General features: G+C 41.0%; 1 protein-coding gene across 3 annotated transcripts in view; it reads right to left on the bottom strand.

The window, feature by feature from the left end:
* Positions 1–13,287, bottom strand: part of astn2 (astrotactin 2) — a 208,541-nt gene that overhangs the window by 20,698 nt on the left and 174,556 nt on the right. For all 3 annotated transcript variants that reach the window (XM_058048853.2, XM_058048863.2, XM_078793956.1), the window contains one exon: positions 975–1,116. In XM_058048853.2, the coding sequence (XP_057904836.2) occupies positions 975–1,116 (142 nt within the window). The remainder of the gene's footprint in view (positions 1–974; positions 1,117–13,287) is intronic.

Below are 13,287 nucleotides of genomic sequence, written 5' to 3'. Positions count from 1 at the left end.
TCGTCCTCATTAATGGTGATAAAACGTTCCATTTCTAATATTCTGTTTGCTATTTTCCCTATTTGTCTTTCGCCGGGAGTGTCAACCGCTGACATGTTGACAGAGCACAGACGGCAGCAAAAGAAACGCTGTGTGTTCACGCTCGTGCGCTGTTCTCTGATTGGTTGTTTCACGGGCACGATACCAGAGCAGCGCGTTCTGAGTGGACAGCTACGGGGGCTGATACTGGACATGGTTAAACTCTATATTTTATCAGTATCACTGCCCTGGGCTTTGACACAGTATCATTTGGGCCTTTTCCCGTATCATTCATGGGCGGTTTCTAGGGTACAGGGCCAATTAATACTGTAGTATGTGATAATATAGATTCTCAAAGTACTATGAAACTTTGATAGACTAGTAGTCAGTATGCAGCTTTCATAACTGGTGGACGCCCGCCTTTTCGCCATTCAGCATTCGCTCCCCTGCAAGAGAAAGGTGTTGAACATCTACCAGCTCCACCAGACTTGCCATCATGGAGGAGTGGAAGAGGATTCCAATGCAGCTCTGGTGAATTCCATTCTCAAGAGGATTAAGGCGGTACTACATAACAATGGTGCTCCCACTAAATAGTGTGGACATGTTTGTCTACTCATTGTGTTGTTTAAATACTGTTGACTCATTTCCATGATATAATAAACATATACTGCCTTGCAAACTGTACACTGGCTATACTAAAGTATATTCAAGTTTATTTTCTATCGTATTGTCCCTTGTGGGGATTTAATACACCGGTGGCTGGAATGAGACGGGTTTTGCAACGGGTCATATGACCAAGTGCTCCACAGGAACCCAGCAAATCATTTCAGCTCATACTACACAGTCATTCAAAACAACACGTCTCTTTTCCATCCTGAAAATGACCCAGCAGCAATAATTAAAGCAACCAAAACAGAGCGATTACCTTTTCCAGGAAAATTTGGCATCCAACTTACTTGTAGAGACTGTCGGGCTCCAGGCACTTGAAAACGACGGAATAAAGCAGAGTGTGGGGACGGTCGCCACTCCTCTTCCCGGGCACGACACAGGATGAACCCAAGCCGGAGAAGAGATCGTCCAGCAAGCTCAACACTTCACCTGGTGGAGAGACAGAATTGGGCGGAAAGGTCACGACACAACAACGACTTTGTAGTCTTTTTTTTCTTTCTGTCTGTCAAATATTCAGAAACAACAAGCACACATAGCATGGCCAGACGACACTACTTGGGGCCTGAATAAATCTTCTGTTAACCTTGATTAATTAGTAAACATACACATAGAAACAACAGCACAAATCCATTATTTTCACCATTATTTTACAGCTGCGGCTGTAGACATTAGAATGTGACAAATACGGAATATTGTACCAATTTTTGGAAGAGGGCATGTAAAACCATGGAGAGGATTTTGGGTTACAGTGTGACTTTTTCATGTGAGACATTGTATCTGGGCCACCTGGTGGGAGACTTTGTGTTAAGAAAAGATATTAAAGGTATTTATATAAAATCATGTTGGTAGCAAGTAAAAAAGCCATTACCAAAAAATGGCTTAATCCAAGACCCCCGGTACTGGAGGACTGGCTTTGTGTGATGAACTCAATACATGACATGGAACTATTGACACCTATATTGAGGACTGAAAAAGACATGTGTGGAGAAAAATGAGTGAAATGGACACTGTTCACGGACAAAAATCAAGGAAATTACTCAAATTGCACCATGACAGGGAATGTGGGATAGCCAAATTGTGTGCTGTGTGTGTCCAGTGCCCCCCTTTTGTTTTAAGTGTGTTTGTATTGCTGTTGACGTTTTAAAAAAATATATAAAATAAAAATAAAGTATAAAAAAAAAACAAAAACGTAACATCGTGGGCTGTCACCCAAATAAATGAACACATTTGGTGCCATTATGCTTTTAGAACTATACTTAAATTATTTTTTGTGTGTAGAATCACTACCACTTTTTAATAATCACTTTTTTCCATTTTCCAGTGCTAGTGGGACTGATGGAAAGGTGAAAGCTATCAGGAGTCTAAAAAAGCTCTGAAAAGGTTAGATTTCCAACTATTTCTACACAAAGCAAAGGGCAGATTAGCTTGAGTTTATAATACCAGCGCCAACTTGTAAACACTCGAGTAATCTGGCTGGCAGAGCACAAATTAAGAAGGCGAGCTGGAAAAGAGATGTAAAACAGCACTATGAATGTGTGACTTGACCTTTTCATAGAAAGAAATATGTGTCTATCAAAGGTTTTCCTATTTTCCTAAAAAATACATTCCTGGACTGCCGTTCTTTCAAAGAGTTACCTTTTACAAAAGCAGAGCTTGTATTGTTTTAATTACTTTGGCAAGCCTAATGTCTAAGCAATTTAATTTATAATACTGTATATCTGTTTACAGTGCAGTACTACTGGAGCCTATACGACTTTAAAAGTCATGTGAATGTTTATTTCAACTAACTCTTCTACTCCTCAACAGCTGCACACAAAAGGGTTAAAACTGGGCTATTATTGGTCAGATAAATACACCACATGGTGGCACTGTTATTAAACCTCCAGAAGTCGGAGAAGTGAAGTTTCTCACACAGATCAATGTGCTCTACAAAAACACCCACTTTAGCTTTAGAGTGTTAAGACGAATGGCCACCAAATTTGGTACACGCATTTACGAGACTGACTGACTGTAAAATTTGGGCAGGATCGGTTGAAAAACATGGCTGCCATCAAGCAAAAAACATCTCTGAAGGCAGCAACTAATTGTCCATAATAATAAAAAACAGGTACTATTGGCGGTCTAGTGGTTAGCGCGCAGACCTCACAGCTAGTAGAGCAGGGTTCAATTCCACCCTCAAGCCATCTCTGTGTGGTGTTTGCATGTTCTCCCCGTGCATGCGTGGGTTTTCTCCGGGTTTTCCTCCCACATTCCAAAAACATGCTAGGTTAATTGGCCACTCCAAATTGTCCATAGGTATGAATGTGAGTGTGAATGGTTGTTTGTCTATATGTGCCCTGTGATTGGCTGGCCACCAGTCGCACAAAGACAGCTGGGATAGGCTCCAGCTCCAGCAGCAAAAAATGAATGAATGAATGAAGGTATATCTGTAACGATGGTGGCACACCACAAGCTACAGCTCATACCACAGGCCAGTCAAAGCAGCATAAGTTATTTTCCTTGCAATTAGCGTATTTGGTAACTTAAGTACGCCGACATGCGGACATTTGGTGAACAATAACTGTCCCAGTCGGACTGTTCATAATCTGCAGATGAAATCGGCAGTGATCTATAGAAGATGGATTGATGAACCGAATTGGCTCGTGGTGTGGATCTATCTGGTCTACCTTTCATGACAAGCAAATACAAAAGGCATGTCAGTGCGGTGCCAGATTGCTAAAATACCAGCTAAATACAGGCCAGACAAAAGCAGAGGAGAAAAGAAGGAGGACAAAGGATGAAAGGTATGTTTATGACGCATGAAGGAATTTTAATAAGTAGAATAATGTCTGTCTGGTGAAAAACACTCAGGATGGGTCTGAGTGGGTATACGTACGTCACTGCCACATATTCTTGACCCGTATAAATCCAACTGTAGGACAACTGACTCATGTTCCTTTTGCGTAAGCCTGGCCATTTTGTCTGTTCTACTTCTAGCAGGATGTACATCATCGGTGGTTGATGGCTGCTCTCCTTTTGCTTTGTATCAGCCTCAGTGAGAGTGGAGCACGGAGAAAAATACAAGTAATGGAAAATGACAAACGTCAGCAGGGGAGATGATGATCCTCTAAATGATTGGTTTTAGTTGTAAAGCTATTTGCTATAAAACTCCTTGCCATCGACTACCATCGATTCTCAAATTAAACTATAATCGATTAACTGCCCAATGGTCTACAAAGGCAAATAATTAGCATTAGCATCGAGCTATGCTTTCCTTCCCACTTTCTCATGGAGGCCTCAGTCATAGCCTTTTCTGTGCTTCATAACACAGAAAACAGGTTTAAATCAACTTGCTAGCAACGGGAGTCATGGGAAATACCATTTTTTACGCTAAAGCCCTCACAAAAAAGAAAACCCAAAAGAAAAAGTCAACAGTGTTCCGTTAAAGTGGTAGTTCAGATTCTTTGACATTAAATTGTAGGACACCACCATAAACAGTGAAGTCCGTCACCAAATGAATGAATGCAAATGAAAGTATTGCCTAGAAGTCTAAAACACAAAACTTCATATTTGGAAACATGTAAGTTCAAACCTAACATTTGGAAAAACATCCTTAAAACCTTAGCACCCAAACATAATGTTTACAAAACAATCCTTCAGTAGTCTAAAATCCAAACATAACATTTCATTTCATTTCATAAACCGCCTTTCAAAGTCTAAAACCCAAACCCAAACTTAACATTTTGGAAACTGTCAATGAAATTTCCAAAAGCCCAATTTAAGCTTCAGCAAGCCATGCATAAAAGCTTCTAAATCAATTCCTGATGTTTGCAAAAAAAAAAAGAGGAACGGGCAATTGACCGCAAAAAGTGCAAAACTCAAAGTTCACATTTGGAAAAGTGACTCAAAAAATGGTCTACCACCCAAACTTACGGTCCAAAATGAAACTTCATGTTTGCGAAACCACACCTCGCATTTTGAAAACTCAGATGTTAAGCTTGACGGTATCCTTAAACTAGTCATATGGTCTAAAATGCAAAGTTAATATTTCATGAACTGAAAGGCCCCAAAACAGCATTACTGTCATACAGTAGACACCGCTCTAGAAGACCAGCATGGCTTTGTTTAGTGACATGAGTGAAAAGGTCATAACTGGGCATCACACGGACAGCAAGATGAAATGCATGTGTATGCTGATGTGCCTCAGCAAATTTTATCTATCGGTTCCACTTAAAAAAAACCTGAGCTCACAATGTCTTCAGTGACTCTTCACTGTATAATCATCAATGGAAGATCTCAGTAGAAGAAAAGTGTTTGTTTACATGTTTACAATTGTAAACATGTTTATTGACAAAACCCAACCAAAGCATTCCATGGATCAAATGGTAAATGTATCTGAGGTACAGGACGTACCATCATGACCAGGCACAAAATGTACTTTGGGCAGATTGCACATGCCACTTTGTGAGAAGCTAACCAAATAAGGGTAAAATACAGAGATCGTTTTACGTCCCCCTTCGTGATCTTATGACTAAAACAACAAATCAATTCCAGTCCGTTTATTCCCAACCAGAATACAAATGTAACACAAACCACGAGTTCAATCTAAAACCTGATGTTTCCAAACAGAGGAATGACTGGCTGTGTCATTCAAGGTCATGTCAAAAAATGGAATTTAAACATGTAATTACTTGCATTCGTGTTTAAAAAGATGATTTGATGCTTAATTGGTAAAATGCTCTTGGTTTGATATACTGCATGTCTACAGCATGCAGGTATGGTCCAAAGACGTTTAAATAGGTCTCAGAGGTCCTTCAGTTCTGTATTGGATGTGTTGTTCAAGTATAGCCTTGAAGCTGGAATTTAGGCAGTTTAAAGGTGCTTTTAGTACGCCCCTGGTGTGTGTCTGTAGCTTTTATGTTAACTCATTCAATCCCAGCCATTTGTCAGAAGCCTTCCCTCAAAGAACATATAGAACCCACGTTTGTAGTTGACTGATGGATCGTTGGCATAGTGCAAGCTTTATCTTATGATGTGTAGGGATGCCTCTTTTTTAAAATCATTTTCAGGGCAGGGGCATCACTTTGAAGAAGAAGTCGAAGGAGGTTTTTCCGTCCTGTCAATAAACAGACTCTATGATACATATTATTCAAAAGTCAATGCACAAATTAGGACTTTTAAATAATCTTGTGTTCTCATCCATCCCTTTTCCATATCGCTGGTCCTCGTTAGGGTTACGAGTAAGCAGGAGCCTATCCTAGCTGACTTTGGGCGAGAGGTGCGGTACACCCTGGTCTGGTCGCAGGGCACATACAGACAACAATTCACGCTCACATTCACACCTTTGGACAGTTAAGAGCAGGGGTCTCAAACTCAATTTACCTGGGGGCCACTGGAGCTAGGGTCTGGGCAAGGCTGGGCCGCATCAGGTTTTAAAAAAAAAAAACAAAAAACTGCATTTAATAAAAACAGAAAAATACACAAACTTTTTCAGTGCTTTGGTTTCGATTTTCTACAATAAAAGCTCTGATAAAACATTCCACTGTTATCAAATATCTTAATTTTTATTTTTCTGCGCAAAATAAGATGAAAAATAAATAAACAAATCAAGAATAAAGAAAATCACTCCATCAGTAATAAATAAATATAATAATAATAATAAAACGGCAAATAATAAAAACTTAAGAAACCACATATAGTTGGTGGGTAGACAAATTATTTTTTTAGATTAAAATGAACAAAGCATTATTAGAGCCCTGTAGACATGACAAAACACGACTATAGTCACATTTATACTCTTTTTATTTACAACATATTGCGCAACTGCAGGGTCTTGAGACACATGCTAACTCGCAAACTAGAGAGCTAGCGACCTAAACGGTAGCCTTCAAGTTATTTCCTTTAAACTTAGCCAAAAACTTACCACTTCCACACGGATAGGGAGGATAACTATTAACAGTTATTTAACCTTTAACATGAACAATAATCAAACGTAATCATTTTTTCTGGGTACATGATACCATACAGCATCCATATCAAACTTGCGCGGGCCGCACTGACATTAAACTTTCATATCAAGGCGGGGGCCTCAAACTAGTGTCCTGCGGGCCACATTTGGCCCGCGGGCCGCGTGTTTGAGACCCCTGGTTTAGAGTCTCACGTGAAGATGCTAGATATTAGATATTAACTCAAATCTCCTGACTTTGCGGCCGACATGCTAACCACTAGACCACCGTGCAGCCCATCTTGTGAGCACATATTTATGCAATATTAAAAATCTCACTATGACTGACCAAATGAGTTTAGGGTTCTCAGTTTGGTAGCGCTGACCTGCTTCCATACCTATCCAATTAGCTGATAGTAAAAAAAAAAAATCTCCAAATACGAGAGCCCCATTCACGATGGCAGCTGGTTGGTATGCTTGTGGTCAACATTTTCTATCGATACCAAAAACCAAAACACAGCACACAGCTGGCAAAAATTAGACCTCCTAAAATTCTATTATGGTAAAAGCCATTTTGTGTATTCTCCAGCTTATACGGCAATTAAAACCTGACGGGAAGTGCCAAGTGACCTTTTAAGCAGGCAACCGGGGGGGAGGGGGGAATAAATGATAGCAAATCATTGGACGAGGTGATGGAATGATGATGCTGAAACAAACACACCCCAGCCTCCTACAGTATGTATGATGTCATTCAGAAGATTCGTATTGACTGTTATGGTCAACACTGTGGAGGCCCACAGCAGCAAAGCTTCCTGACCCAGAACGACCCGACTCGACAAGGAAAGCCCTTCTAAAGTGCCGCAACATGTAACTAAACACAATAGGAGGGAGAAGAAAAAAAAGCGCAGCAGCAGAGTAAAAGTCAGGCGTGGTTGGCCAGCCTTGTGTGCAATAGGAGCTGTAGGCAGGAAAGGAGCAATTACAAATAATGAGCAGAAAGTTGCAGCAGATTATAAAGAAATACGTGTATTGCACGCAGCACATATTTTACAATGCAATGCCACACTCCCCGATGCATGCATTTGCACTTAAACAAATGACATTTATATTGCAGAAATGCTCTGCAGATGCAAATATTAAGAAAAGCCCACCTGATGTCACTTTTTCAGGGTTAGGTCACAGTGCATGTATGCAGGTTCGCCAAAGCAATGTCCCCTGAAGTGCTGGAAACATGACGCTGTGTGTGTTTGTGTGAGGTAGGGTGAGCGACTGATGTGTTAATCCTCAAGGTCAGTGGGTTCAAACCTAAGGACATTTTTTTTGGCTTGGAGAGGAAATTTGAGGAAGTGTGGGGAAAAACAGCCTGCAGTCGGCCACTGTTTCACACCAACGACGTGTCGATTACACCCAATGTGAAAACGAATTAGGTCGGGAAAGTCAAATATCAGCAATGCAATGTAAGATGTTAAAGCAATTAGTGTTTTAGGAGCAGATCCTCTCCAAATCACGTGACTGCAACAGAAGGGAAGCGGTAAAACGCCTATTAATTGTTGCAGTGTTTCCCAACATTTTCGAGTTTAAAGTATTCCTTGCATAAACAAACCTACATAAATATGCCATATTCGGGGCTGTCTTCGGGCGAGAGGTGGGGTACACCCTGGACTGGTGGCCGGCCAATCACAGGGCACATATAGACAAACAACCATTCACACTCACATTCATACCTATGGACAATTTGGAGACGCCAATTAACCTAGCATGTTTTTGGAATGTGGGAGGAAACCGGAGTACCCGGAGAAAACCCATGCATGCACGGGGAGAACATGCAAACTCCACACAGAGATGGCCGAAGGTGGAATTGAACCCTGGTCTCCTAGCAGTGAGGTCTGCGCGCTAAGCACTCGACCGCCGTGCCGCCTTAAATATGCCATATTTTGTAATAATATAAATATATAAACAAACTATTGACTTGATTTCCTTAGAAACACCAAATGAGTATCATTATTTAATAACCACTCATGAGACCTCATGCAGCAGCTCTCGTAGAGTTTATACAAGCTGCTAATGCTAATGTTTTTAGACCTGTACCTGATGACTATAAAAGCGGTTCACTGAATAGAATCTATGGTCTTAATATCGGGTACTGAATTGATTAGCGCAGCAAACATATCTGCACAAGGCAATTAATACACCCTGGTTTTAGCCTATATACTACATGTCTCCACATTAAAATGCCATAACATTTTATGACAGACATCTAGTGATGACTCCTTGGACGATTTGGACTTCTTACCTCAGCATGCTGCATAATATTCAGTGAAAATCCACTATTGATATAAATTAATGGGTCTTCCAAAGGAAGCCGAGCAGAACACACTCTTTTTTTGGCTCTGGACCACAACAAGCTCAGTCGCTGACTGGTTGTCATTATCATTGGTCACAAATATTCCACTCCAATTATCATCTTGACTCCTAATATTATTGGATAATGTAGTGATGCCCCGCCAAGATGTTCACTGCCTTCTGCAAGAATTTGGGTTTCATGTTGTGGTTTGATGGCACACTGGGTTCCTTTTGTGACACTTTCATGAGGCCAAATTGTGGCTTCATTGAATTTGGTTCTTGTTCTTGTTGGGCACTTTAGACCTTTTAATGCTCAACAGCCTGTGATCTTTGGTGGGTACTATTAATCCCAACACAGACGTTTTTCCAACTCACCAAATACTGTAGCAACGCATGGCCTCTTTGTATGAGATTATGACATTGTCGGAACCCTTAGAGGTAGTTGGTGTCTGGGACTGCTTAAAGACCAGTAACAGAAAACCAAGATGTTGTGTCAGTTGTGTCAGCAACCTGGGGAACCTGAAGTACCGGGTACTAGGTAAAGGCTCACATCCCACACAGAAAAAGGACAAAAAGTTGGGTGTTCAGAATGGTCCAAGATGGAATCGTACCAGCGACTTTTTGCTGTAAGGCAGCTCTGCTAACACACGTTTCCATCATGTCAAATACAGACTCAATTATCCAAAATCAACTGTACCAATTAAAACAATTGGTGATGACAGTTTGCCCATCACAGTGTTTTCATTGCAAGGATCGCAGTTCACATACCGTAGCTGTCATTTACTGGCCATCAGTCGAGTTGGGAATCAATCCCAACTAGACTGTTCAGGTTGTCTCGGAAGACATTTAGCCTCTCATCAGTTCATGCTCAATGACTCGGGAGGACAAACACTAGTCAGACTACACAGGCCTGTTCTGATGATAGGCAAAATGTCTTATAAAACAACACGAATAGTCCAGTTGTGATTGGTTCAATGCCCCAAAAATGACTGCTAGGATAAGCTCCAACCCTAAATAACTGGTATAGAAGATGAATGGTTTTCATTGTTGGTAGCTTTCTAAGCAGTATTAGCCCAAACAACCATAAAATCATAAAACAAGGCATACATTCCTAAAGTTAGGGCTGTTCCGCTTCCAAGTGAAATTTCAGGATGAACCTAAAATCCACTATGACTTTTACAGACGAACTTGACTTGACCCTCTCCAAACTTCTGAATGCACATGTCCGACTTGCTGTTCTCTAACAAGGAAGTAAACAACGTTTCTCTTCCAGCCTTTGTTGCAACCAGCTGATGACGCTGTGGTCACTTCCTTCTGAGAACATCCTGGTTGTTGATCCATTGATCAGTGTGAACATAATGACGAAAAAGTATTAATTTAATTATTCCAATTGAAACAGGACCTTTATTTGTCCATTCATGGATCACAAGCCTTTGAGAATTTTTACGTTGAAGTCCTCCTTCAATAACAACAGCCATATATTTCAGACTTGCTCAAATGTTATGCCATGTAATCCAAATCTAAATTATAGGGTAAAACTTGTTGTGGTGTATTTGTCAGGAAAATAATATTACATGCAACACAGCAGGGGGTGCAGGTTCTGACGATCTGACTGGTTTGTGTGCAGCGGTCTCGGAATAGAAGAGTTAGCGGACACACAGACACAAGGCCTGGAAAAATTAGGGCACCGCATGGGGTGCTTTTTCACATAACTGTTTAAAAAAACAGCTTATAAAATGAAATGAAACAAGACTTCAAGAGTTGAGGAGCATCTGGAACTATGATGAACCTGACAACAGTATCTCAGTAAATTTAAATTCTGCGTACTTAGGAAGGATTTATTACAGGACTTCTGCTTTTGGATAGCCTGGCGTACTGGCAACTAAATGCAGGCTTCCGAGCAAAAAAAAAAGCCTACTGTTTAACTGGTAAAACAAACTAAGACATATCATTGAAATGAGATCATTCATATAGTTTCTATACAAATCTTCCCGAGGAAACTCTTAAGACTACTCTACTTTACGACTATTAATGTCCCAGACAGTAACATGAATCAAAGCCAATGGCATGCTTAAATGCACTCTGTATCGATCAGCATAAGTTGTCTCTGTGATTTATCACATTCAAAGATTTTCCTTTCATCGCTGCCGTTGTAACTGCTCCAAAACAAACAGTAATGAATAAAAAGTGGAACTCGCGTGTAACACAAATGCGCTATAGTGAGTTATACATACGGTATACAGTATATGATATATCATTCAGTGAGGGAGGTGGGGGGAAAAAACACCACCGATGAGTTTGTGAGGAAAACGGGGGGGAGAAGGGAATGCAGAAACCCCTTGGCCCCCTGCCTGCGATCTGCAATCTGCTGATGGCGAGGCTCGTGACGAGGAGGTGCACAGCATCCATTTTTAGCGATGAGGTCATCTTTAATTAACAAAACAAAGAGAGTCAGCTGTGTCACTCCAATCTGTTATCTGCACCCATGCTCAAGGACGCCGGTTATCTCCATATAATTCAATCTCTTTGAATGAGGGCTTATCGACACATTCTGGGGGGGTCTTAACCAATGACGGGCTCTTACATAAACCGGGGGCAGTGGGATACCTCCGAACATGACCACAGCGGACATGTCACCAGTGGAAACTAAAGGAGTGGTCCAAATGTCATGCATGTCTGGGCAAGGAGGAGACCAGAAGTAAAAAAAAGGGTGCAACTATCAAATGGCTAGTCTGTTTGTTTGGTTCAAATATTAGTTGATTTCAAACATAATGCCGCCTACAGAGAACATGCTAACTCCTTATTTCTAAAATCACAAATACTTCAACTTGCTGATATAGTTAATCTTCAAACAGCTAAAATAATGCATAAGGCTAAAAATAATCATTTATTCATTCATTTTCTTCTGTTTATCCTCACAAGGGTCACGAGGGGTGCTGGAGCCTATCCCAGCTGTATTCGGGCGAGAGGCAAGGTACACCCTGGACTGGTCGCCAGCCAATCACAGGACACATATAGACAAACAACCATTCACACTCACATTCACTACCTATGGACAATTTGGAGTGGCCAATTAATCTAGCATGTTTTTGGAATGTGGGAGGAAACCGGAGTACCCGGATAAAACCCACGCATGCACAGGGAGAACATGTAAACTCCACACAGAGATGGCCGAGGGTGGAATTGAACTCTCCTAGCTGTGAGGTCTGTGCGCGAGGTCTAAATTTGAAACACTTATATGCTAGGACTACGTTAAAAAGCCATAGCATTTCAGTATGTGGAATCAAACTATGGAATGGATTGAGTAAGACCCTCAAACAATGCACAACGATGAGCCAATTCAAGAAACAATACAAGCAGTTGATGTTTGCTAAATACAAGGATGAAGAGTCTTGAACCAGTCATGATGTGCTATATATATCACTATATTGACACTTACTATGGTACACATTATGTCATTGGATGGTCATATCACCTCGTACTTCGAGGTGACAAAAAAAAAACTTAAACTATATTAGGAAAGCAGGAAGTGAACAAATGTAACAGTTACTGATTGTAAAAGTACCAGATGGAGGGGTAGGATTTAATAAGCTTTGCTTCTTCCTACTCCTTTTGGACATGTGGAACTGTGAACTGATTATGTGATGCATTCAATTGTAATCTGATGCATATTCAAATGAAATAAAACCATTACCCTTACCAAACACGCTTAACAGAGTTACAGTGAAGTCCATCGCAATTCAACATGTCCAAAAAGTCGTAGAAGGAAGCAGATCTTATTTAATCCCAGCCCTTGCAAATATGAGATGACATCATTGCCGAGTACCTCCAGTCCTGCGCTGCCTCTTTTGTCCCGCCCATTATTCCCACCCGACTGTGCCTTTCTACATTGTCATACAACCGCTTCACACTTTGTCATCCCTCGCCATCCCTGTAATCGCCCTGCCACACACACGTATATTCCAACCGCCAGTCCAGTCCTGCCTAGTCGATGCCAGAAAATCAGGTGTCATGCACATGTAACGCGACACAAGAAGACTCACAGTTTTTTTTTTTATTAGCATGAAACGTGTGTGTCGTAGAGAGCCCACAAGTGCACATAAACGTGTCACCTCAGCAGAACTGTGATTTAAGGTCAAGGCGAATTAGCAGCTGACAAAACAACGTGTATGTAGAAAGGTGATGACACAACCCAGAAGCTTTTTCCAGGTACCCTCCACTTTATTAGGCGCATTTCATGATGACTTTCACACCTTCCCTATTTTTTTTTTTCCTTCGGGAACTAACCGTGAGAGACAGGAAATAAGGACGCCTGACGTTATGGGGTAGGTAAG

This window comes from Doryrhamphus excisus, linkage group LG10 (assembly GCF_037039965.1).
Source record: "Doryrhamphus excisus strain RoL-2023G ecotype Guam linkage group LG10, RoL_Dexc_Guam_v1.1, whole genome shotgun sequence".
In the NCBI taxonomy this organism is placed as follows: domain Eukaryota; kingdom Metazoa; phylum Chordata; class Actinopteri; order Syngnathiformes; family Syngnathidae; genus Doryrhamphus; species Doryrhamphus excisus.
Note: the sequence above shows the minus strand (reverse complement) of the source record. Positions and strands in the feature narration are given on the sequence as shown.